This window comes from Armigeres subalbatus, chromosome 3 (assembly GCF_024139115.2).
Source record: "Armigeres subalbatus isolate Guangzhou_Male chromosome 3, GZ_Asu_2, whole genome shotgun sequence".
Lineage (NCBI taxonomy): Eukaryota > Metazoa > Arthropoda > Insecta > Diptera > Culicidae > Armigeres > Armigeres subalbatus.
This window is the reverse complement of record NC_085141.1, coordinates 337,197,137-337,222,970: the sequence shown is the minus strand read 5'-3', so window position 1 is coordinate 337,222,970 and position 25,834 is coordinate 337,197,137. Positions and strand designations below refer to the sequence as shown.

Sequence of the window (25,834 nt, the reverse complement as noted above, 5' to 3'; positions counted from 1 at the left end):
CTAGAAGTTACGTATTGCTTTGGTTTCTCCGTCTAATTAGTAAATTCTGCATACATCTACTATCGACCTCATAAGGTTCAACAATTGTGATGTGCTTTTAGAATTCCTTATCTGATTGAGGATTTGAAGACTGTGGTACGACAATCAAAATTGTCTTATTTCATGACACCACTGCATATGAGTATTAGCATGACGGCTATGGAAAACAGAAAATAATTTATTGTGCATATTTAATTTTGGTAACATTTTTCAGTAATGTGGAGCTTCTGTTCTTCCATGCATGGTCACCGATATTCTCAGCAGGGTTTAGGAAGAATTCAAAATTGGAGAAATAACCAACCAATAGTGCACCTTCAGGGATTCAGTAGTTGGCTTAAAACTGTATGTTTAACTGGAATGCGTTTTTTTGCTTATCCAGTGTCAACCTTGGTGTCAACAATCTGAAATAATAAAAAGATATTAGCCTCCAAAGTATTAATGTATAGAGTTATTTGAATTCGATTTCAAACCAAAACAACAAACTGTTTGACATGAAAAATATTCGTCAGGCTTCCAAGGCAACTAGCATCCGCTATAAAATCTGTACAATCATGTGTCAAAAACAATTGCCATAGTTGATCTGTGGCTATAATAAAAACTGGATAACAGAGTCCTTTGTCTAAACGTTGGAGAACACAAAATCGGTACAAGTTCTGCTATACTCTGGTTTACTACTGAAAAAAAGAGTGCAGTAGATTTAACATGGTCGTGTAGTAAAAATAACAATTCAATCAATTGTCAAAATAAATCCATAAAATTTTAACAATAACAACATTGTTTTTAAATGACTATTCTACCATGGTCTTTTGTGCAACAGGCAAATAACAATAGCTTCATATTTTCATTGGTTTGTTCAATTTTCATCGAAACACGTCACTTGTCCGCTTGTCCGTTTTGCTAATCAAAGTTCTGTTTTTATTTGTGAAATTACTGTGGATTACTTGGATGCAGTGATAGTGATTGTATTCCATGTTTTGAAAAAATATATTCATTTATTTCCTTTTTTAGCCCGTGATGAAATCCCGGAGATCCGAGACACTGGATTTATTAGATCGACAATTCGTGTTTGTTCCGTGATTAAACGAGATCCTGCGATTTGCATTCGTTCATTTGCGCCTCTAATCCGTCAGTACATGTTTCTTCACGAGCAATCTCTTCTTTCTACATCAGCTGCTCTGAGCGTTCCTGAGAAATTTTCAAACGGAAGGAAAATGGAAAGATTCTCGAGAAATTTCCACCAGAGCAACCAGTAATAACCTCGTTATATGATCTGATCGTCAATACAATCAATCATTTCTTTTCTTCACAGGAAGTGTACTTCAATTCACGCAACGCAGCGATAAACAAAAATCATCTAACGGAATGTCTATAATCGTCCCTCAACCGGTACAAAAGCATCAGCTGCTTACCAAACAGGATCATAAAGATACCGCTGATTACTGGAAAATATTTGAGTTTTGACCTGACAAGGAAGAGACCAAATTCGAAAACGCTATCTGCTTGTAAAGATTAAAATTGACATCTATCGCAACCAACACCATCAACAGGTAGCGGAAGCCTCATCTACCTATTGGTGGTGTTTGCGTGGAGAGCTATCAGATCGTCAAATCGTCGTTTAATCTTTGTTTACAAAGCAGATAATCTTTATTTGTCTTGAATGAACTTATAATTGCACTTCATTGAATCAAAAAAAGAGTAGTTCAAAGCATGACTCGAATAATATTCATATATAATTTCCAAAAGTTAGTTATATAAGGCAGAAATACTTTGTGTAAACTTTAAGAAAAACAAAAAAATCGGTAAATAAAAAATGAATCATTGTGTTTATTGCATAATTATTGCCGAATTTACGGAATCTAGACGAAATATAACAATAAATTTCAATAAAACTAAATAGCAATTAGATTTATACACAATTGTCATTTTAAAAGAAATAAACGGTATTTATTTTAACCTTTTATTTTAGTTAAAATAACCATGCTTTATGGTATTTTGACATTTGTTTGTGTATTATTCAGCCATGGTAAAAATACTACACATTATGTTCAAAATAAACGTAGTACGTAGTCTCAAATCAATTGGTGTTGTGCATTTAATTTAAACTATCAATATGGTATTTTTACTACAATGCTGTTTTCAGTGTAGGTGAACACGTTCCTCGGCATCGCGGAGTTGGCTACCTACTACGCGCCCAGGCACAATCTGCGCTTATCCAGCTTTCAACGCTCGCCATAATGGCGGCTGCTATAATAAAAGTGACATTAACTGCTTCCGACACTGAACTGAAATTCTGCTCTAAGCAATCGTTGAATTTTCTGGTAACCAATAACTTCAAATGAGTTGTTTATTTCTCTATCAACAAACAATATGCACCACATTCCATGTCGAGCTACCGTAGCGAGAGTCGTCAGTCTGTACCTCCGGTCCTTGTTCGTTTTTCCTCGTCGTTCTTTCGAGTTTTTACCGCTTGTGTCAAGTGAAGGATTTCTCTTAGCTGTGACAAGGAAGCGGAGCTTATTTGAGAACGAGAAAACTTCTAATTTTGCGGAGCAAAGAAGAAGAAGAAGACTGAGTGTCGAAACTTCAAATGGCATGCACTGTGCGAAAAGTGTTGATATTCCTTGATATCAAGAATATTCGAGAAGTTAAAATGTCTCAAAAACGCATAAATACGTTCGAAATGCCTTGAAAGTACCATAAACTTATTTAAAATATATAGCGGCAAGTAACACTCGTTTAAAATTATATATTTTCTTTGATTTCAATAATCAACATTCACACCGAAAAATAAACCAACATTATTTTCCGTGCATCAAGTGATTTGACGTTTGCGGAACAGCTTTCCGACGGTCGACCGTCGGACCTCGTTCGAATTTTCTATCTTCTCGCAATATTTGCGAAGCAATTAAGTATCCGTTAATTGAGTTTTCGCGCGTTTTCTGCAAAATCGCGTGTTTGCAAACCAGCGTCATCGTGCGCATCAGCCAAGCCAATCTTCATCGTTCATCGCGCCCCCGCACGCCGTCGTCTTCCGTGGTGTGCAGGTAGACAGCAGCAAACGTCGATCGATCATCGCCACCAGTGTCCAAGCCATCCGTTCGCAGTGTGCGGTTGGTGAGAAGAGACCAAACATACGCCTCGGGCGTCGTACCACGTGCTATCGTCAGTGCGTACTGCAGCAATCGTAAGCAGCCGTCGACGCAGCAGTAGAAAGCTAAGTGTTTGAAATTTCCCTCGTTGTCTCCCTATTCTTTACCATCTTTATCGATAAGTTATTATAGTCTGTAGTTAGTTTTGCTTCCATTCCCTCCTCAGATAAATAGTTATTTTGTGTTTTTTTTTACTCTCCTGTGATAAGTGTTCTTTAAATGTGTGTGTTTCTGCTGCAGCGGGACGCTTGGTCTCCGCAGCACGAAGGCGAAGGCGGTGGGGTTCGTCGAATTCCTATCCAATGACCTTTTGTTGCATTCTGGTGTTCCATCCCAGAGTAGAATGGAAATAAGCAACACTACCACCATAAGTCCAGTGAATAATGGTACTTCTCCCTCACGACCCTTCGCCTCAAGGCACCCTCCGACTCTAGTGGGCCATATGTTGTTTTTTCCGACCCAAAGGCAAGCGCTTGAATATTAGTCAGATCAGCAGAGATCTGGAAAAGCGATTTTCGTCTGTCATGACCATTGACATGGTCGGCCAGTAAGCTCCGTTCACGGTCAGTGATCAAACAGGCCAACGAGATTGCACCCGTGAGCTTTTCACCTCGAATAGAGTTTACTTACCGTCAGCAGCGTGCGAGATCGCGGGGTGGTGACGGAGGGAGGGACACGACGATTTGAAACAAGGTTTCGGTCGTTTCTCGAACGCTTCTTTGCCTCCTGTTGCGATACTGGATTGCAAGCAAATGTATTCGGTGTCGCAGGAGGGAGAGAAGGAGTTTATTCTCCGTCTGATTCTTTCTGCGTCACCTTCTCCGGGTCCGCGCTGCCTGACTACGTAGTGATTGGCAAACTTCGACTACCTGTTCGGTTGTATGTACGAAGGTGATGAATTGTGTTAATGCAAGCAGCTGGGCCACACCGTTCAGTAGAGTAGAGGGGCAAGAGTACGACTTAGTTTTCAATCGATCATGTGGCGCTTATGAAGCAAGCTTCTGCATATCAAATCAGTGTCGATGATTCTATATCTTTATGTTACCCAGTGGAAAAATATTGAATTATTGAGATTCGTTTTAGTAGAACCCTTATTGCAAGACAAGAAACGCACTCTTACCCCACCGGTGGGGTAAAAGTGCATCGGTGATAAAGAGTACGCATTTATCCAATCATGTGATTTAAGTATTAACACAAATAAGAGTTAATAACATTTAATTGATGTTTAAAGAGCATATATTAGGAATGTTTAAAGATTACGTAACTTTTAAAGAGGAGGGTCCTAAAATGTGCACTTTCATACGAAAAACCATTGTTTTTATATATACAAAAACACAGAGGTAAAATATATCACGTTTAGCGTGGCGTATACAAAGGCATTTTCCTTAAAGAAAGTCCACCAATCACGTAACGTAAAATTTAGCTATTTCACTCCTTCCTCCCTTACACTATTTGTATGAATCCTCAAAAATTATATGGATCGTCACATCTCACAACCCTCCCAGCTTAACGTTGCGTAATTTATTAATGTTTCTTTTGATTAAATGAAATTACATTTAGATGAAATTGTGTTTTCTACTATGTTTAGGTGTACAACAAGTCCTAATACATTATTTCGCTTCAGTGCTTTGTTCGCTAAGTCTTTTCTACACCGAATTACTTCAACTTATCCTAGAAACTTGATTAATTTCGAATTCTGTCCCTTTTTCTTAGTTGTGGATCTTTACGCTTTGGAAGAAGTCTTATTTCGCCCGGAGACATGGGTTTGACACCATAACTTGAAGATTCATATGCGTACTCTTCCCACCGGTTCCTGCGTATTTTACCCACAGTCCCAAAATGATTCAAGCAATGGTTTTGACTTCTTGAAAACCAACGGATTGGTGTTTCATAAAAGTACTCTATACAATAGGTTATCGAAATGGTATAATGTTCACCTGATTGAACGTATATATGGTAAATGAAATACTAGTTGCGGAAATGCAATTATTTTTAGCAAAATGACTAAAAGTTATCTAACTCCATATTCCCTTTGTTTATTCAAATCGTTTACATATATACGATAATAGTTGGCCAGAATACCGTCAAACTGATGAGTGCGGCTAGTTTATCTTTTTTATTACTTCAAAAATCGAAAACGTACTCTTACCCCACGCGCACTCTTGCCCCCTCTACTCTACTGCTGCAATAAACCTGCTGCATCATGCGGAGAGAAGCATGGGTGGCGCGCAAGACGCACCGAAATGTGTCTATTAGAAGGCCCTCCACATGCTCTTGAAGCGCCCGACGTACATACAGCGGCGAATTCACCAGAAACGGCTCTCTTCAACAGCGGTCTCTCGAAGCTACGCCGAAATGCTGCGGAAGGTCGCTTCGCCGGTTGTTTCTGAAACCATCTACTCGTCTCTTCCTTTGGACGATCAAGGTAGCTCTGACTTGAAATCTGTTTTTTGTTTTCTCGGGATACCAATAGTTCAGTTATGACTACACATGTCACAGACACTCACTTTCTTGTAGCTCACTTTTCTTCGTATCTCACTCACTATGCGGATCACTCGGATCACTGCCATTCTCATCTCACCAAAGTTCTGTTTACAATCGTCGTATTTTCTGGCTTCGATGTCGATAAATAATGGAATCCAAGATCTAAAAAGTTTGTTTTACGGTATTTTTGTAGTGAACTTATTTATATTCAAACATAAAATTGTCCACTAGCAAGCAGCGATGGCAGTGTGTCGAACGTGTATGACCAACGTGGAAAAGCGGCAGCAGAAGCTGATTTCGATATTTTCTGAGTTGGACGATGCACTCATAGCGAACATAATCGCCGATCACGCTGGTGTTGAGGTGAGTGAAACAGTGAAGTCAGACTATGTCGATATAATCAAGTTCTGCTTCATATGAAAATTTTTGCACAAAATTTATTTAAACGAACTGATTCAAATTTTGAAAATTTGATCCATTTTCCAATCGATATTACACTTTAAATTTGACAAATAATAACAATACCAACACTCAAAAACTTCCAAATGAATGGTATGCAGCACCGGATTCAGCCGGAAGGAGGCCCCGGGTCCGACAGCTTGTGGGCCCCCCAGAATGTACAAAAAAAAGCTGGTTTCGGTACATAACATTTGTGGGGGCCCGGGCCACGGCCTACCGCCCCCCCCCTAAATGAAGCCCTGATGGTATGTGCTGCATATCAATGCATTTTTGCCAAGAAATACTTTCATTTAATATATAGCTACCGTGGACCCCCGATAATTTGAACGGTACCTCATTCAAATTAACGGGGTTCACTTTTAATTTGAACTTCTGGTTACTCTATAACCATCAGAAAAACTGGTTTCTGGCTGCTCTCTTTGCTGGTTTGTTTTGATTCTGCGTTCCATTTCACGATGTTCCATTTTTCTTCTGTCGATTCCCTTGGTAAATGACGTTTGAACCATTTTTAATTTTAACGATGTTCAAACCAACGGGGTTCAAATTAAAAAGTGTTTTATTAAAAATGGTCATATTACCGGGGGTCCACGGTATTACAAATTGAGCTCATATGATTGGCAGTTTGGCACATACTTTTGAATGGCTTTATTAATGTATTACAAATAATTTTAGGTGTTATGTTGGTCAAACTGCTTGACCGTGTGTACGTTCCATAAATTAAATGAATGTGATTTTAAAAATGGGCGATTATACATACATTTTTATTGCTCTTTTTCTTTAGTGAATAATCATACCTATGAAACTAATTAAAATTACCCTTTTGGATTTTGAACTTTGACCAATGGGGATGTGAGGACTTAATTTATTTTAAATATGGTCAGTTACATATGTACTGTACATTGTAATGTATACTCTTTTAAGTTTCCTGAAGAAGGTGACGTCAACTATAGCGAATTTTGATTATTATTATCTTGATTAATGAGATTTCCGGCCATAGGCGGTTCATTTCGTGACCTTTGAGTTGTTACAAAAAATTTCTTTGTTTTTTCCTTGTACTCAAGGGGAATAATGAAAGATGCATCGCATAAAAATATCAAGGAACAACTCTGCCGTAATCTGAAAAAGTGACGTATGCGCCATTTTACAACATACATGTTTTCCATTTTTCTGTTAAAGAGTACGACGAGTACTACTCGTTAACATCATTTTTTGGAAAATGGCGTATATGTCACTTCGCCAGATTACGGCAGAACTATGCTTGGACGTTTTTACATAGCCCAACAACAATTTCAATTGTTTACAATAATTATACTTCTTGTTTGAATTTCATTTTGATATATATATCGGACAGATTTATCAGGATGACAGCCTGCCTTCAGTTATTTGTAACGATTGCTTCAAAAACCTCCAAATGTTAGTCACCTTCGTAAATACCATCCGTTCTACCGACAATAAATTACGTGAGCTCTGTAAAGTGGAGCTAGGCCAAGATATTACTTCCACGGAAATCAATAACGAAATGTCTCAGTTTGTAATTTTAAAATTGAACCAGTGGAAAATATAATTGAGGAATCATACGCCGAAGTTGAATCCGTGAGTCATACTTCTGAACCAGGAAGCTTAACAAATGAAGAGCTAGTTGACGAAACTTGCGAAATTGTAGTGTCAGATTATGTAATGCTTAAACCGGATGTTGATGTCGATTGGAATGAAACTGTTGATGAGATAGAATATGCTGCAAAATGCAAACCAAAGCGAAGCATGAAACCGTTGCTTAAGAAAAAGCCTGTTCAAAGTGAAGATGAATTGAAACGCAAAGAGCGAACCCTGTATACGGTTATCAAAATTCCGCCCCGTAGCCATGTTTGTTGTGGCTGTTTGCAAATATTCACTTGCGCTGAAGATTTGGAAATCCATCGTCAGACAAATCATGTTTGGAAAAAAGAGAGCCTAACGAAACCTAGCGAAAAAGTACTTTGCAACGGTTGCCTACGCAAGTACGACTCGACGTATGGTGTGAACAGACACAAAAAGCGCGTCCGGGCGTTAAAAAAGATTTGGGAATGTAAACAATGCAATCTTCGATTGAAAGTCCCCGGCAAACGGCGGGAGCATCTTAAAACCCATTCAGACGATGATCACGTTACCGTGATATCACAATTCAAGGAAAATATAAAACAGGAACTTGGTTGGATCTGCTGCGCTCTGAAATGTGGTAAATCATTTACATCTGAAGCGGAAATGATCGCTCATGCGCACGCATCCCACTGGATCGACAAGCAGCAAGCAAACCTAGAGTCCGGACATTTGCCAGAACAATGTCAGGTCTGCTACCGACGATTTTCCAATAAAGTTCGGCTAACCAGCCATCAGAGACGGGTTTACCGTCAAAAAGAACATGGAGTGCCCTCATTGTGATGAAAAGTTCTCATCTCCTGTTCTACTGAATAGGCACGAATTAAATGAACATGGCATCGGTACCGTTCAATGTGAGATTTGCGAAAAGACTTATTCTAATAAGTACACCTTGAGTAAGCACATAGAACACATGCATACAAATGACAATATCCATCAGGTTAGCAAAAATATTAATTTTGTTTCATCTCATTCTTCCAAAAATTTATTGTTAATATAACTTAAACTTGCAGTGTAATGTTTGCGGTTTAACATTCAGACAGAGTGGTGGCTTGAAGAAACATATGTTGAATCATATAGACGATCGGGAGTACGAATGCAAGGTAAGAAAACAATACACCTCGCAGTCATTTCAAAGTTATTTGATTTGAGAACTTTTTGTTTGAACAGATATGCTCAAAAACGTTCAAAGCGAAATTGAACTTGCAACATCATATGCGAATTCACACAGGCGAACGTCCGTATAAATGTAGGTATTGCGATCATGCCTTCGCTCATCATACCAACTGTAGGAGACATGAGATGACTCATACTGGTGAGTGTATTTGTATTTTAAAAAGAATTACAATTTTTCAAAACATACTAATTATTATTTTCTATTATTTACAGGCGAAAAGCCCCACAAGTGCTCACGTTGTGACAAAGCATTTATTTTAAAGCGAATGCTAGTAGAACATGAAAAATCGCATATGTGTTAGTATACTGCATCATCAAACTCAAATAGTATGTTATTCTGATCTTAGTTTTTAAATGTTTTTCTGTCTACAGGCGACCAATAGTGCATTCCTACTAGATCCATCGATTCAACATGTTACGCCTCCTTATCTCGTGGAACATCTATCTGCAATTTATTTCCATTTATTTTACACTTCATTAAATTTGCTAAGAATTTGGATTTAATTTGCATCCCCGAAAATTTGTGTTATGAAACAAGTGTTTATAGAGTAGGTGTTCTTTAAGGTGATTATACAATTGATTCTGAGATGAATTTCAAGTTTACCCCACGTTTTTTTACACCCATATCCAAAAGCCCAAATCCGACGTAATAATGGATCAATCTATAAGCAAAACCCGAGAAATATGCGTATACAGTTTGATGCGATGGGTGCAGATGATACCATGGTTGGTCCTTTACCGTTGGTCCTTATATAAGCATAAGAAAGCAAAGGAGATACCATTATTTATATATTTATCATATTTATATATTCATTTATAGAAGATTATAGTAACTTACTTGATTTGGACCCCTGCACATTTTGTACCAGTAGTTTTTTTTTTGTAGTTTTGGACTCTCCTGGAGACATTCTCCTGATTTCTGAAATGGAATCCATGCCAATCGAAATATTAGACTTTGTTTCGGCTTAATTTACCAGCGTTAATTGTATTATAACCGGCAAGAGTGACTGAGGTAGACGGAACTGAACGGAGAATACTCGCGAAGGAACGATTAGTTAATTGAATTGTAATGATACTTAAAGGGTTTCGGAGCTGTTGTAAAGCACGGGACTGACACTTGTATACCTCCACCACAGTTCATTTCGTAGTCAACATAGAAAATTCCGCACTGACAGCCATAAGAAGAATCATGGGAAAGAAAGAGATAGGTGCGTTCCACACTGACAGTTCCATAAACGACAAGCAGAAGAAACGAGACTACATCTACACTACGAAAACACAACCAAAACATCAGACCCCCGTTGTAAAGTAGGTGTTACTCGCTTGGCGGTTCGTGTTGAAAGAGACCGACAGAAATCGGTTCGTTTATTAGGTTCACATTCACATTCGATAGCTATAATATTCATTATAGCAAAATACACGATGTTACAAATGTAATCAATTTTGGGTACATATCAATCCTCCCCCTTTTTGGAACAATTTGATTATCATTGATTTTAAGAAACTATTCACAAAAACTTCGATCACTTTTTACATTTTTTCGCGTTATATTCGAACGACTTGGCAGGCCATTGTGCGCCAAATTAGTATTATTGCTTCGTTTTCTATGCGGTTTAAGCGGTAGTAATTCGTCTTGTTGTCTCTGCAACTAACAATTCGGAAATCTCCGGAAAGGCACCTGGTGAAGCTCCTCGTCGATCGAATTAATCGGTGGTGGTGATGGACCGGGACCATAGGGATCGACATGCACCACCATCGTTCGACGCCTTCGAATGACCGTATCGCCGATGTCATTGATTTGGCTTCGGCGCACCGTTTAAGCAAATACGCTTTCAACCATTTAGCCTGATGGTGAGGATTGCTGTTCTTGTACCATAATGCGTCACCCGCCATCAGACTGTTCAAAACCCATATTCCTTGCCTCTCAAAAAAGTTATTGAAATCATCATGAGGATTGAATAGCGGACTATTACCTGACTTTCTGTCTGGAAACCCAAATTTAGCCAAATATGCTAACAGCAGTTTTATCAATTCTTTACATTCCGTTCTATTTTTCAACCATTCAACTACCATCCAATTTGAAAAGCCATCAACGTCCAATAAATGAACGTGATGTTTGTAGTAGAGAAATCCTTGGTGTATTCTACCAAAAAGTTTTGTGGAAGGAGTCCATTTCGAGACAATCTTCTGTTTTGGTGGCTCTGCCAAGTACTCTTTTCCAAATCAGCAGCTGGCTGCTTCAATGTGAATCGCAAACAATTATCGGCAATATTATCCCTTATTGCATTGGGAACGTCAAAAAATTTCCAATAAATGGGTATGTCAATTTTTAAAACCAATTCGGCTTCATTACCTTTATTAGGAGTCCATAATTCTTTAATGGAAATATCAGACAATTTTATCTTGACATTCATTAAGTCGTTCTTATGTTTAATTATTCTGTTCTTAGGTACTTGTTTATCAAAACTATTTCGTCAGTTAGGAAAGAAAACATCCAACCAGGTTCTCCCACACAAAGGAACAAGATCATGATTACTATTCAATACAAGAAGTTTCAATTTCGCCTTTATATTCCGAAATACAACCGGAACAACAACTTCCCCAGCAATTTTCAAATTGGAACCATTCATTTCATTTATTTAGTTAACATCTAAACAGATAACACTGAATCAACAATTTGACGCCACAATACACACGGTTCGAGGCCGCATCTCTCCATCCTCGTATACGCCCCACGCTGGCCAAGTCGTTTTGCACCTGGTCTGCCCATCTCGCTCGCTGCGCGCCACGCCGTCTCGTACCTGCCGGATCGGAAGCGAACATCATCTTTGCAGGGTTGCTGTCCGGCATTCTTGCAACATGTCCTGCCAATCGTACCCTTCCGGCTTTAGCTACCTTCTGGATACTGGGTTCGCCGTAGAGTTGGGCGAACTCATTGTTCATTCTTCGCCGCCACACACCGTCTTCTTGCACACCGCCAAAGATGGTCCTAAGCACCCGTCTCTCGAATACTCCGAGTGCTTGCAAGTTCTCCTCGAGCATTGTCCATGTTTCATGTCCGTAGAGGACAACCGGTCTTATAACCCGGATAAAAGTGTGCCATAGGCTCAACAGTGTAAACAATTGAATTACCATATGCTCTACGGTATACAATAGGATATATTGTTTCTCGATAGTTGTCCATATTGTATCACACCGTGGATATTAACATTGTTCTCTAATATAACAATACTTCCAATTGTTTTTAGAACATGTTAGTGCATAAATTTTAATCATTGATAACTTCTGAAAATTTTGTTCAAATTGCATATTAGCAATATAACAATATTTATCCTATTGCCGCAAATCTCGGGTACTTATTCAAAAGGACGTATGTGATTTTGTAAACAAAGATTTATACGTCGATTTGTCCAATCTGAAGGCACTCCTACGCAAACTATCACCACAGGCAGGCAGGGGAAGCCTTCGGCAACCTGTTGGTGGTGTTGGTTTGCGTGGGAGTGCCTTCATATTGGACAAATCGACGTTTAAATCTTTGTTTACAAAATAACATACGTCCTTTTGAATAAGTACCCGATAAATATGCATTATTTTTCTTAAAACTTCATTTTTGACCGGTAAAGCTGTCATAATCAAGAAATCCAATATCGTATTGTTTTACTATAAAAATACAATTCAAGCTAATGTAATTTGAACGGGTTTCTTCCGATATTTCAACAATATATTTACGATACACTCTATTGTTTGACAAAAAAATATGTATGAAAAAATATCAAATTTTGTATAGTTACGATGCTTAACAACCCGTACGTTCTAATGCGAAAACTTCATTTACAATTTAATGAATGGTTCATAACAATACATTCTAATGTATTTCTATTATTTCACCTACATTCAAATTTATTGTAAATTTATTGTGTTTTATAGTGATGTTACAACACATTGTATTGTTTTTCTATAATATTTTTTATTCGGGAAGCGTCTTGTACATGACACATTTGGTGCGGTGGCGAATCTTTTTCGACCGCAGTTTCTTCTGGAGCCCGTAGTAGGCCCGACTTCCACAGATGATGCGCCTTCGTATTTCACGACTAACGTTGTTGTCAGCCGTTAGCAAGGATCCGAGGTAGACGAATTCCTCGACCACCTCGAAGGTCGTCTATCGTAACACTGCTTCCCAGGCGGGCCCTGTCGCGCTCGGTTCCGCCCACAAGCATGTACTTTGTCTTTGACGCATTCACCACCAGTCCAACTTTTGTTGCTTCACGTTTCAGGCGGGTGTACAGTTCTGCCACCTTTGCAAATGTTTGGCCGACAATGTCCATGTCATCCGCGAAGCAAATAAATTGACTGGATCTGTTGAAAATCGTACCCCGGCTGTTACACCCGGCTCTCCGCATGACACCTTCTAGCGCAATGTTGAACAACAGGCACGAAAGTCCATCACCTTGTCTTAGTCCCCGGCGCGATTCGAACGAACAGGAGTGTTCGCCCGAAATCTTCACACAGTTTTGCACACCATCCACTGTTGCTTTGATCAGTCTGGTAAGTTTCCCAGGGAAGCTGTTCTCGTCCATAATTTTCCATAGCTCTACGCGCTCTATACTGTCGTATGCCGCCCTGAAATCAACGAACAGATGGTGCGTTGGGACCTGGTATTCACGGCATTTTTGAAGGATTTGCCGTACAGTAAAGATATGGTCCGTTGTCGAGCGGGCGTCAACGAAGCCGGCTTGATAACTTCCCACGAACTCCTTCACTAATGGTGACAGACGACGGAAGATGATCTGGGATATCACTTTGTAGGCGGCATTAAGGATGGTGATCGCTCGAAAGTTCTCACACTCCAGTTTGTCGCCTTTCTTGTAGATGGGGCATATAACCCCTTCCTTCCACTCCTCCGGTAGCTGTTCGGTTTCCCAGATTCTGACTATTAGTTGGTGCAGGCAAGTGGCCAGCTTTTCCGGGCCCATCTTGATGAGCTCAGCTCCGATACCATCCTTACCAGCTGCTTTATTGGTCTTTAGCTGTTGGATGGCATCCTTAACTTCCCTCAAGGTGGGGGCTGGTTGGCTTCCATCGTCCGCTGCCCTGACTTTCACTGCCTGTACTCTCAGCGCCATTCAAATGTTCCTCGTAGTGCTGCTTCCACCTTTCGATCACCACACGTTCGTCCGTCAAGATGCTCCCATCCTTATCCCGGCACATTTCGGCTCGCGGAAGCCTTTGCGGGATGCGTTGACCTTCTGATAGCACTTGTGTGTATCTTGAGAACGGCACAGCTGTTCCATCTCCTCGCACTCCGCTTCTTCCAGGCGGTGTTTCTTCTCCTGAAAAAGGCGGGTCTGCTGTCTCCGCTTCCGTCTATAACGTTCCACGTTCTGCCGGGTACCTTGCTGCAGCGCGACCGCCCGCGCTGCGTCCTTCTCCTCCAGAATCTGTCTGCACTCTTCGTCGAACCAATCGTTCCGTCGACTTCGACCCATATACCCGACGTTGTTCTCCGCTGCGTCGTTAATGGCTGCTTTGACTGTATTCCAGCAGTCCTCAAGAGGGGCCGCATCGAGCTCACCCTCTTCCGGCAACGCTGCCTCGAGATGCTGCGCGTATGCAGTGGCGACATCAGGTTGCTTCAGTCGCTCTAGGTCGTACCGCGGCGGTCGTCGGTACCGAACATTGTTGATGACGGATAGTTTTGGGCGCAGTTTAACCATCACCAGATAGTGGTCAGAGTCGATGTTAGCGCCACGATATGTCCTGACGTCGATAATGTCGGAGAAGTGCCGTCCATCAATCAGAACGTGGTCGATTTGTGATTCTGTCTGCATTGGTGATCTCCAGGTGTACCGATACGGGAGGCTGTGTTGGAAGTAGGTGCTGCGAATGGCCATATTCTTGGAGGCGGCGAAATCAATTAGTCGTAGGCCGTTTTCGTTCGTCAGCCGGTGAGCGCTGAACTTTCCAATAGTCGGTCTAAACTCCTCCTCTTGGCCAACCTGAGCGTTCAAATCTCCTATGATGATTTTGACGTCGTGGCTTGGGCAGCTGTCGTACTCACGTTCCAGCTGCGCGTAGAATGCGTCCTTATCATCATCAGTGCTTCCGGAGTGTGGGCTATGGACGTTCATTATGCTGAAGTTGAAGATCTTTGATCCTCAACTTGCACATTCTTTCATTGATCGGCCACCACCCGATCACGCGCCTTTGCATATCGCCCATCACTATGAAAGCTGTTCCCAGCTCGTGTGTGTTGCCGCAGCTCTGGTAGATGGTATGATTACCTCTAAACGTTCGCACCATTGATCCCATCAACAAACCTCTTGCAGCGCTACGATGCCGAATCCACGGTCCTTGAGCACATCGGCGAATATGCGTGCTCCCGATGAAGTTGAGAGATTTGCAGTTCCACGAACCGAGTTTCCAATCGCTAGTCCCTTTTCGTCGCAGTGGTCTTCGCCGATGGTTCCGGTCCGTATTCTCTTGTTGATTATTCGTTGCGTAAGTTTTTTTAAGGCTGGCTTGCAAGGCCTGACACCAAACCCCTAAATTTCCGGAGGACCATTCCTCCTTATTTCCGGTGGACCATGGTGCACAGTTTCACTTAGAGTCCCTCGCTGGCACTCGGACGATGATCAGCCGCCCTAACATGGAGAACAGACGCTGTTGTGAGCCGATCCTGACATGGAGAACAGACGCTCAATAAGATTTGCACCTCCGGAGAGGAGCAAACCCCTTCCCTGTCAACATATGACCATAGTTCCCACCAGGGTTGGTTACCCGATCTCCCTAAGGTTGCTCGTATCCCGGCCAGCACCATGGGTAAGAGGCTAAGGACCGCGAGATGGGGTCTATTTTATTCCTTCAGGTACGCGAAGTACCAATGGTACGCTTTACCCAGCATTTGCCGTCCCAACTGGAACCGTTTACCACTATTAAATTTTTGAAATTTTTCTCTAAGGGAACATTAAATTTATCCAAAAATAGCTTTTTTTCCAATCACGGAAACGTCGGAGCCACTATCAATCTCCATCAATGTGCAAGCCTTCAATAGCTAGTTCTAGCAAACATGGATGACTTTTTGTTAATGGAAGAAAAATGCATGCACTGTAATTCACGTTGGTCTGAATCATCACTCTTGTCTTCCCAACAACTCATCATGTTCGACAAATTGTCGTCATTTTTCGTACAGGTTTTTTCAAAGTTGATGTTGTTGATCGGACCCCTCTTAAATTGTTCCAGCTTCGGGCACCTCCTGTGAATATGTCCTCGAGCTCTACAATAGTAGCACACTCGCTGGTCGATTACTAGTTGCTCATCGCTTTTCGGTTCCACCGGGTGAACCACTGCATACTGTTTTCGCTGTTCTTGTCTGGCTCGTCCTGTCTGCGAAGGATGATTTACACCATTGTTGTACCTATGGTACGGATTTGCACTATGTTCACTACTTCTCACAGAAGGAAACGAGGGCCTGTAGCCCAAATGGCTTTTGACAGGTCCACGACTCAGATCTAAATCACTTATACGCTGTAAAACAGCTCCTCGTCCTCCAACAATAGAAGCAATTTGACCAGGATAATCATCTTGGACAGAGCATAAAATATTCATCTTCATGAAGCAACTTCGGTCCGAATTTTGACAAACATCGCATGAATATTCAAAACATAGAATGACATAGTCAGACGACTACCCCACAAGCTCATTCATTCGACTGTCACTGAGTGTGCTTACTATGTGCAGAAAAAACCATAATTAGCATTGTTTATGTTGATATTTACTGTTGAAAGTGCCTCGCGGATGAAAATCGGATTCAGTTCTATGTGATACATTACTTTACTTGTTTGAAACGTGTTCAGTTTTCAGATAATTTATCAATTTGTAAAATGTGCATAAATATTCAATGACTTATATTCAACTGAATATTGACAGTCCAGAGCCGACTATGAATGTGTCTGGAAGTGAGCTGACAAGTGAAGAAAAGTGAAGTTCACCAAAATATTTCGATTATTTTACACTCTGATGGGTCAAAGCTTTAGCATTAGAAGCAGCTAACTCCCAAGTGTTTATAATTTTCTCGACCTGAGCTAAATTAAATTTGTCCTCATCTTCCGCCAATAACCTCTGTCTCAAAGCGTCATCCGACAAGCCAATGAGAATTCGATCAAGTATGTGATCCTGTTTATCACCCTTGAAATTACAATACTCAGCTTTAGTTTTTTTTCAGAGTTTAGGCGAAAAAAAAAATCACTAGCTGTTTCATCGGGTTTCTGTACTCAGGAACCAAATTTGAAACGTTGGATCAAAGCCGTATCCGACTCGTCCAATCTTCGCTTAAGTTTTTCGGTTAGCTCTTTCTTCATCAAGCAACCGCTCACTAAAGTAGAAATTCTGAGCTACTTCAAAAAGATATGGTGCCCAAGTTGGCGCTTCGGTCGTTCGTATGTGATATTGTTGGTCGAATAAATTGATTGTTCGTGCCGCTGTTGGTAAAACTTGATGGATGTTTGAATAGACCAATGCAAACTCTAACTTAACCTCACTTATTTTGACAGCTTACAGAGCTTGTTTACAAGGTGTTAGAAGAAAAATCGATGAAGGGAAAATTAAAATTTATATTTTTAGTTCAAAATAGCTGTGATCCGAATATTTCAGTGATATTCTTTGTATTCAGCATGAAATCAATCGCAACAAACATTTACATGCGAATAAGATGACGAAACAATTTTATCGGAAGCTTCGCCGGAGGTTAAGTCCCGGTGGAAAAGCTCTGTGAACTGTCAACCTACGTCATCATGCACTGGTCTATAAACGAGAGGTGGAGTCAATGTTGGTCAAACTGCTTGACCGTGTGTACGTTCCATTAGGCGGCGAGTTTGGCGGTCCAAAATACATTGCACTGTTCAAAACTGTTCAAGCGTCAATTATTGAAATAATTATTGAGGGAAAACAGAAAAGTTTAATATTCTTTTCAATATTTCCCCTCATCTTTGCCCACAGTTTGCCCACAGCCACAGTAGTCGATGACGGTTGAGTGTGTGCGTGCTTTGTGGGTTATACCGCTATTTCAAGAAAACTTACTATTTCCTCAGCTATAGCCATGCAAAGAAAATATTGAAGAAAAGTTTAATGAGAAAAGTATTGTCAATCTCTCGTCTGGGGTCTGCTAAATATTAACCAAACTTTGACTCAGTGAATCGTTTCACCCTAACCCTCCCAGCACTCACGCACTCATTTGCTTTGGATGTTTGGATTCGCGCATTCAGGCCTGTTTACCTTCTCACGCGCAGAGATCTTTTTCACGATCGATGTAACGGGAAACGGGAAACGGGACACCGATGTGTCAAAATTATTTATTTACAATCGCGCTCGGTGGATTAGGAATCAACAGTCCTGCAGCTTCTCAGTTAAATTTGCGAAAATAGAATTAGTGTTGCTTGCCTGGACGAAATATATTGCACCATGAAAAATCGAAAGAACCACAAGCAGAAATCCGTGGAGGGCATGTGTCGAACGTGTATGACGGTCAACCCAGCGAAGCCGAACAGACGCCATCGGAAGCAGATTCCCATATTCTCCAAATTTGATGGTACTCTGATAGCGAATCTCATCACCAAGTATGCTTCCGTTCAGGTAATATAATATGAACTGCATGTCTAGTTGCACTTCCCCTAAGATTGGTACAGATAACTATCCTCCGTGACACTAATTTTGTTTTTTAAAATGTTATTTCCGTATCCCGTATTATGATGGACCGGAATTATTACATTGCATGTTGTTAGGGACTGTAAACTTGTTGGATCATTTGATTGTGCTCGCCTTCTTCTGGTCACTTCATATGTAATATCTGAGTCTCAGTCCACAACTACGGATGTTTCCAAAACATTACAATTCCTATTATGTTAAATAACTTCCTGTAGAATTCTTCCCGATTAGATGAATTATTTATCCGGAAAGTCTTTCAACTTGGCATAATATTTTCCAAGGCGGTCTTGGTACACTTGGTATTGGTTGAGCCCCTCTAGGGGTACACTTCGTACACACTATTTAAAATCCGTTCATTCTCTTCTATTACATCAGATTGATGAAAACGACACTTTACCGACAGTGATTTGCGCAGAGTGCTTCGAAACTATAAAACTGCTTGTCGCTTTCATCAAAACTACTCGCAATTCCGACAGTAAATTACGAAAGCTTTTCAAGGAAGAAATAGTCCCAGTAGATTCCCGTATGGAAACCGAATCACCTGTAGAGAAATCTCCTAAAATAAAAGCAGAGCCACTGGAGCAGCTGGTCAATGAAACTGGCAATGATCCCGTTCCTGAGATCGATTTTGAAATTGAATTGGATAATGATACCGACAGTGATTGGAAAGGAACTGATGAAGAGACTAAACGAACGGTGAAACGGGAGAAACTTGGATTGAAATCAAAGCCGAAACCACGTAAAAGGATTGCAAAACCATTACCAAAGAAGCAACCCATTCAAAACGAGGAGAGTCAGACACTTAACGAAGAAGAAAAGTTGTTGTTCACGGTTATAGAAGTTTCTTCGGGCAGTCACATCTGCTGTGGTTGTCTACACATTTTCAATACTTTTCAGGAGCTGGATGTTCATCGTCAAACGTTGCACGCCAAAAGGGAAGGAAACCCTTCGCGACCCTGCAAGAAAAAAATAGTTTGCGACGGCTGCCAACGGAAATACGACTCCCAACGAAGCGTTAACTTCCATAAGGACCGTGTCCAACTCTTAAAAACTGTTTGGGAATGCAACAAATGCAAACTCCGTTTCAAAGTTGCTGGTAAGCGGCGGGAACACCTCAGAATCCACCCGGAAGATGAACCGGTTGCATTGATTGCGCGAGTTAAGGAAACGACGAAACAAGAATTCGGCTGGGTATGTTGTGCCACAAAGTGTGGCGAATCGTTTACGAACGAGCAAGATTTGATTGAGCATTCGCAAGGGGCTCACTGGATTGACAAGCAGGAGGCAGATCTGGAAAACCCGGACCTACCGGAACAGTGTCAGGTCTGCTTCCGACGATTTGCCGACAAGCGAAAGATTATCAACCATCAAAGGCGTAAATACAAGCGCCTCAACTATCAGTGCGCTTTGTGTGGGCTAAAGTTCACCACCCCGGACGGTCTGAATATGCATGACGCAAAAGAGCACGGCGGTGGTAGCGTGTTCATGTGTAAAATCTGCGACAAAACATTCACCAGGGAGAGTACCATGATTAAACATGTGAACACAATTCACACGGATGAGAAACCCCATCAGGTGAGTAGATGAAACTGGATTTGTCTATATCATATTATTTATTTTATTTATTTATTTATTTATTTCGTCAACCGACGTAGACTAGTACATATACAATATACATGTTTTATTTTATTTTCTTAATGCTATAAAAACGGTATTATAGTGTATAAAAATAAAAATAGTTTGGTTAAGTAGTGTTTAATTTTGGGATTTAATGTAAATTTTTATTAAATTAAATCATATTAATAAAATATATGAACTTTCGAATCAAGAAAATCTATAGTAAAAAAGTTTATATTTTAAATTGTCTATTGCAAAATTCATATCATAAATATTTAGTACAATATAACTAATAAATGAAATATTCCCCACAGTGTACCGTCTGCGGAATGACATTCCGCCAGAAGTCAGGATTAAAGATTCACATGTCCAATCATGTAGAGGTTCCACAGTACAAGTGTGAGGTAAGCGAGTTGAACCTTTCGCGTAACTTATTTAACTTATAATAGATCCTGACTTATTCCTATCCTGTAGGTTTGCTTGAAGATGTTTAAGGCTAAACTGCATCTGCGCTATCACATGCGTACACACACCGGAGAGCGACCATACAAATGTCGCTTTTGTGATCACGCTTTTGCTAATCATACAAACTTCAGGAGACATGAAATGACTCATACAGGTGAGCGGTTATTTGTATTGTTATTCAAGAAAGTCCATGTTTACTACTAATTAAATCTGTACCTTTGTCCCCAGGTGAAAAGCCCCATAAGTGCTCCTACTGTGAAAAATCGTTCATCTTGAAACGAACGATGTTGGAACACGAAACCACACATACCGGTAAACCATTCACACGGGATGAAAGGATCAAATGCGAAATATGCGAACAACGTTTTGGGAAGAGCAGCTCGCTCGTGCTCCACATGGCAAGCGCCCATCCCGATATGATTGATGTGCAAAGCAGTGACGAAGATAGTAATGAAAAACCGATTACAATTCCAAACGTTCCGGTAACGATTCGCGTAGTCAGTCCAGCTGTGCCACCGCCAGTCACTGCTGTTCTGCAGCCAGTCCAACAGCAAATGCCCACTATCATCAATACAGCTGCCGTTGGTACCTCACCAGCGACGGTCGCTGTTTATAATGTCGTTCCATCGTCTGCACCGGGCTCGTATGGTACGTACATATTGAAGTTCTGATTTGATTCGACTGTAAGTATGGCCTTATTTGGAAAGAACTTATCTTAAGTAAAAATATCTTCGTTCTACTCATATGTTGTTAATAACTGTTAGCGTATTCAGTGAAATATCGTTTCGGAATGAAGGCGAATACTAATGCACATACAGATAGAAAGATTATTATTATCGTCTTTATTAAAGAGGTTTCAGCCATTGGCTGGCTCACCTCTAAGATTGAAAGATGATTTACTTTAGTAGGACCTCCCATTCATTATTAACCAGTCGCATTTCAACCAAATGGCTCGAATTCTGAAAAACTTGAGGTAATAATAATGTATTAATAACCGAGTAATTCGATTGTAATGCGGCCGAATAATAAACGTCGAAGAAAAAAATATAAATAGTGTAGAAGCTATGCGTAACCCGGAAGTGAAATTTTATGAGCGCATACATTATATATAGGTTTCTGGAATAATAAACTTTCCTGAATTAACATTATCTTTGTTTCGAATCATAGAACTAAAAGAAAATATACATAAATCTTTCCACGACCTCATCATCTTATATCATTATATTCTGGTGTCTGGTTAATCTAGAATTAAAACACCCAAATAAAAAAAAATCAATCATTTGCGCTAATCGTCGCATTTCGCGCCAAATCGTATTCGGAGCTGGCAGCACCCTCTCAGATTTCAATTAAATATTTAGGACATGTAGACTTTGTCACAAAAACCACTTTGCATACATAGTTTTTTAGCCTAAAATTTATTTGGACTATCTTTAGAAAAGGGCCTAACTTATTCTCGGGCCTCTTGAAAGGTGGTATCCGGGCCTCTTGAAAGAAGGCTTCCGGGCCTCTTGGAAGAAGGCCTCCGGGCACTTTGAAAGGAGGCTTCCTGGCCCCTTGAAAGAAGGCTTCCGGGCTTCTTGAAAGGAGGCTTTCGGGCCTCTTGAAAGATGGCTTCCGAGCCTCTAGAAAGAAGGTTTCCAGGCCTCTTCAAAGGAGGTTCCGCGCCTCTTCAAAGGAGGATTCCGGGCTTCTTGAAAGGAGGCTTCCGAGGCTCTAGGAAGGAGGTTTCCAGGCGTCTTGAAAGGATGCTTAGGAATCTTTCGGGCCTCTTAAAAACGGATTTCGGGCCGGTTTTGAAAGGAAGTTTCTGGGCCTCTTGAAAGGAGGCTTCCGAGCCTTGTGAAAGGAGGCTTCCGGGCCTTGTGAAAGGAGGCTTCCGGGCATCTTGAAAGGAGGCTTCCGGGCCTCTTGAAAGCAGGCTTCCGAGCCTCTTGAAAGGAGGCTTCCGAGCCTCTTGAAAGGAGGCTTCCGGGCCTCTTGAAAGGAGGCTTCCGGGCCTCTTGAAAGGAGGCTTCCGAGCCTCTTGAAAGGAGGCTTCCGGGCCTCTTGAAAGGAGGCTTCCGGCCTCTTGAAAGGAGGCTTCCGGGCCTCTTGAAAGGAGGCTTCCGGGCCTCTTGAAAGGAGGCTTCCGGGCCTCTTGAAAGGAGGCTTCCGGGCCTCTTGAAAGGAGGCTTCCGGGCCTCTTGAAAGGAGGCTTCCGGGCCTCTTGAAACGAGGCTTCCGGGCCTCTTGAAAGGAGGCTTCCGGGCCTCTTGAAAGGAGGCTTCCGGGCCTCTTGAAAGGAGGCTTCCGGGCCTCTTGAAAGGAGGCTTCCGGGCCTCTTGAAAGGAGGCTTCCGGGCCTCTTGAAAGGAGGCTTCCGGGCCTCTTGAAAGGAGGCTTCCGGGCCTCTTGAAAGGAGGCTTCCGGGCCTCTTGAAAGGAGGCTTCCGGGCCTCTTGAAAGGAGGCTTCCGGGCCTCTTGAAAGGAGGCTTCCGGGCCTCTTGAAATGAGGCTTCCGAGGCTTTTGAAAGGAGGCTTCCAGACCTCTTGAATGGAGGCTTCCAGACCTCTTGAATGAGGCTTCCGGGCCTCTTGAAAGGAGGCTTGTTGACCTCTTGAAAGAAGGCTTCCGGACCTCTTGAAAGGAGGCTTCCGGGCCTCTTGAAAAGAGGCTTCCGGGCCTCTTGAAAGGAGGCTTCCGGGCCTCTTGAAAGGAGGCTTCCAGGCCTCTTGAAAGAAGGCTTCCGGGCCTCTTGAAAGAAGGCTTCCAGGCCTCTTGAAAGGAGGCTTCCGGGCCTCTTGAAAGGAGGCTTCCGGGCCTCTTGAAAGGAGGCTTCCGGTCCTCTTGAAAGGAGGCTTCCGGGCCTCTTGAAAGGAGGCTTCCGGGCCTCTTGAAAGGAGGCTGCCGGGCCTCTTGAAAGGAGGCTGCCGGGCCTCTTGAAAGGAGGCTTCCGGGCCTCTTGAAAGAAGGAGGCTTCTGGGCCTCTTGAAAGAAGGAGGCTTTCGGGCCTCTTGAAAAGAGTCTTCCAGGCCTTTTGAAAGGATGCTACCGAGCCTCTTGAAAGGAGGCTTCTGGGCCTCTTGAAAGGAAGCTTCCGAGCCTCTCGAAAAGAGGCTACCGAGCCTCTTGAAAGAAGGAGGCTTTGGGCCTCTTGAAAGAAGGAGGCTTTCGGGCCTCTTGAAAGAAGGAGGCTTTCGGGCCTCTTGAAAGGAGGCTTCCGGGCCTCTTGAAAGGAGGCTTCCGGGCCTCTTGAAAGGAGGCTTCCGGGCATCTTGAAAGGAGGCTTCCGGGCCTCTTGAAAGGAGGCTTCCGGGCCTCTTGAAAGGAGGCTTCCGGGCCTCTTGAAAGGAGGCTTCCGGGCCTCTTGAAAGGAGGCTTGTTGACCTCTTGAAAGAAGGCTTCCGGACCTCTTGAAAGGAGGCTTCCGGGCCTCTTGAAAAGAGGCCTCCGGGCCTCTTGAAAGGAGGCCTCTTGAAAGGAGGCCTCCGGGCCTCTTGAAAGGAAGCCTCCGGGACTCTTGAAAGGAGGCTTCCGGGCCTCTTGAAAGGAGGCTTCCGGGCCTCCGGGAAGGGGGCGTGCGGAGCTCTTGGTGGGCGGCTTCCGGGCCTCTTGAAAGGAGGCTTCCGGGCCTCTTGAAAGGAGGCTTCCGGGCCTCTTGAAAGGAGGCTTCCGGGCCTCTTGAAAGGAGGCTGCCGGGCCTCTTGAAAGGAGGCTGCCGGGTAGGGTGTCCCAAAATTGGACAAAGTCTGGGATTTTGGGGGCTCAACCTTCAAATGAAAGCTTAGGGTAAAACAAAAGAGAAATTGTTCTACGATAACTCTGGGAAATGACGTTTAGGGGTGGCCCCGACGCGTTTTATGAAAAAAGTGCATTTTTTATAGGTAACATCGAAAATACCGGTATATCGGAAAGAAATTCGATGAAACCCATCCATTTTATATTTTTTACATTTAACTAAGGGTGTATACTTTATGGTAAAACTTTGATACCGCATGTTTTAGGTCTATATATTTTTCACTGATGCTTTAAATGCCCAAAAATGATGAATTTTTCTTAATATTTTTTTATTAATGCATCCAAAACGGGTATCAATAATTATACTTTCGAAACTAGATATACATAGAAAGATGGGGAATTTTATAACGAATATTTTGCTAAAAATAGCAACCTTCTATCTCTATCCGTTTAAAAGTTATTCACGATTTACTGCAGCTTGGAAAAAGACTTTTTGAAATTTCGGATCATAATACCTGGATCATGTTTAAGTAAAAAAACGCCTACTTTTCCATACCAACCAAATGAGCGCTTTAATAACCAATATAGCATTCATATGAGTTGCATAAAATTGATTTTAATACTTATTTGAGTGTTATAATGGAAACCCAACGATGGACCAGCAGTAACATGACTGACTACAAATTGTTCAGTTAGTCTGGGTGAGTGCTCAAATAGATGAATATGGTTTCAAAACTACCCATAGGTAGGTTCAGTTTTCGTGTCATCGTTTGTCGAGCTGTGCAATGTTTCTCGATAACATGGAAATTAGTTGTTTTGTGACCATCATGATTTTTTGCAAGAACGATCATGTGAAGCAAATCCAACTAGATCATTTTGATATCGATTTGTCATATTTTACGCCATATTGAAGCTCATTTTACGCCATTGCAAAAAATAGTGTGTGCAACTAATTGCAAACTCGATTTTATCAGCACTCGTAGTATTTATCTCATTCAGCAAGCCTCGTCGGATAAACGTACAACCATGCTGATTAAATCATCTTTTTGCAACTAGTTACACAAATTACTATTATCACAGATAACAGATATTGAGGCTGGCATCTGAGACGTGTGTAAACATCCGCAACCGTTAATTTAAATGTGTTTCAAATTGGGACCGCGTTTGGCAATCGATTTGAGATGGCGCAAGGATCATTGTTATTGAAAACGCAGCCCGAATGCGGCTATCAAATACATTGGCTGCGTTCGACGGTTGTTTATGAGCTGCGTTCGTATGTACTGCCGCAATCAGTCGAGTAGATTGCAGTAGTGGGTCAACTTATATCAATTCAAAAGTTTACACAGGATTTTCAATAAAATTTGTTCTAGCCTAAATATCTGTTATCTGTGCTA

The 25,834-nt window shown here is 41.7% G+C and overlaps 1 protein-coding gene across 2 annotated transcripts; it reads left to right on the top strand.

Moving 5' to 3' along the window:
• The first annotated feature begins 5,736 nt into the window (after positions 1–5,736).
• On the top strand, positions 5,737–21,466 carry LOC134225770 (zinc finger protein 91-like). Of its 2 annotated transcripts, XM_062706123.1 has the most exons (6): positions 5,737–5,841; positions 5,904–6,035; positions 19,017–20,216; positions 20,573–20,662; positions 20,733–20,877; positions 20,952–21,466. In XM_062706123.1, exons 2-6 carry the CDS (start codon positions 5,913–5,915, stop codon positions 21,392–21,394), a joined length of 2,001 nt encoding a protein of 666 aa, XP_062562107.1. In that variant the 5' UTR covers positions 5,737–5,841; positions 5,904–5,912; the 3' UTR covers positions 21,395–21,466. The 2 variants fall into 2 exon arrangements, with proteins under 2 accessions (XP_062562107.1, XP_062562106.1); XM_062706122.1 differs by lacking the exons at positions 5,737–5,841; positions 5,904–6,035 and adding an exon at positions 18,239–18,569.
• The last annotated feature ends 4,368 nt before the right edge of the window (positions 21,467–25,834 follow it).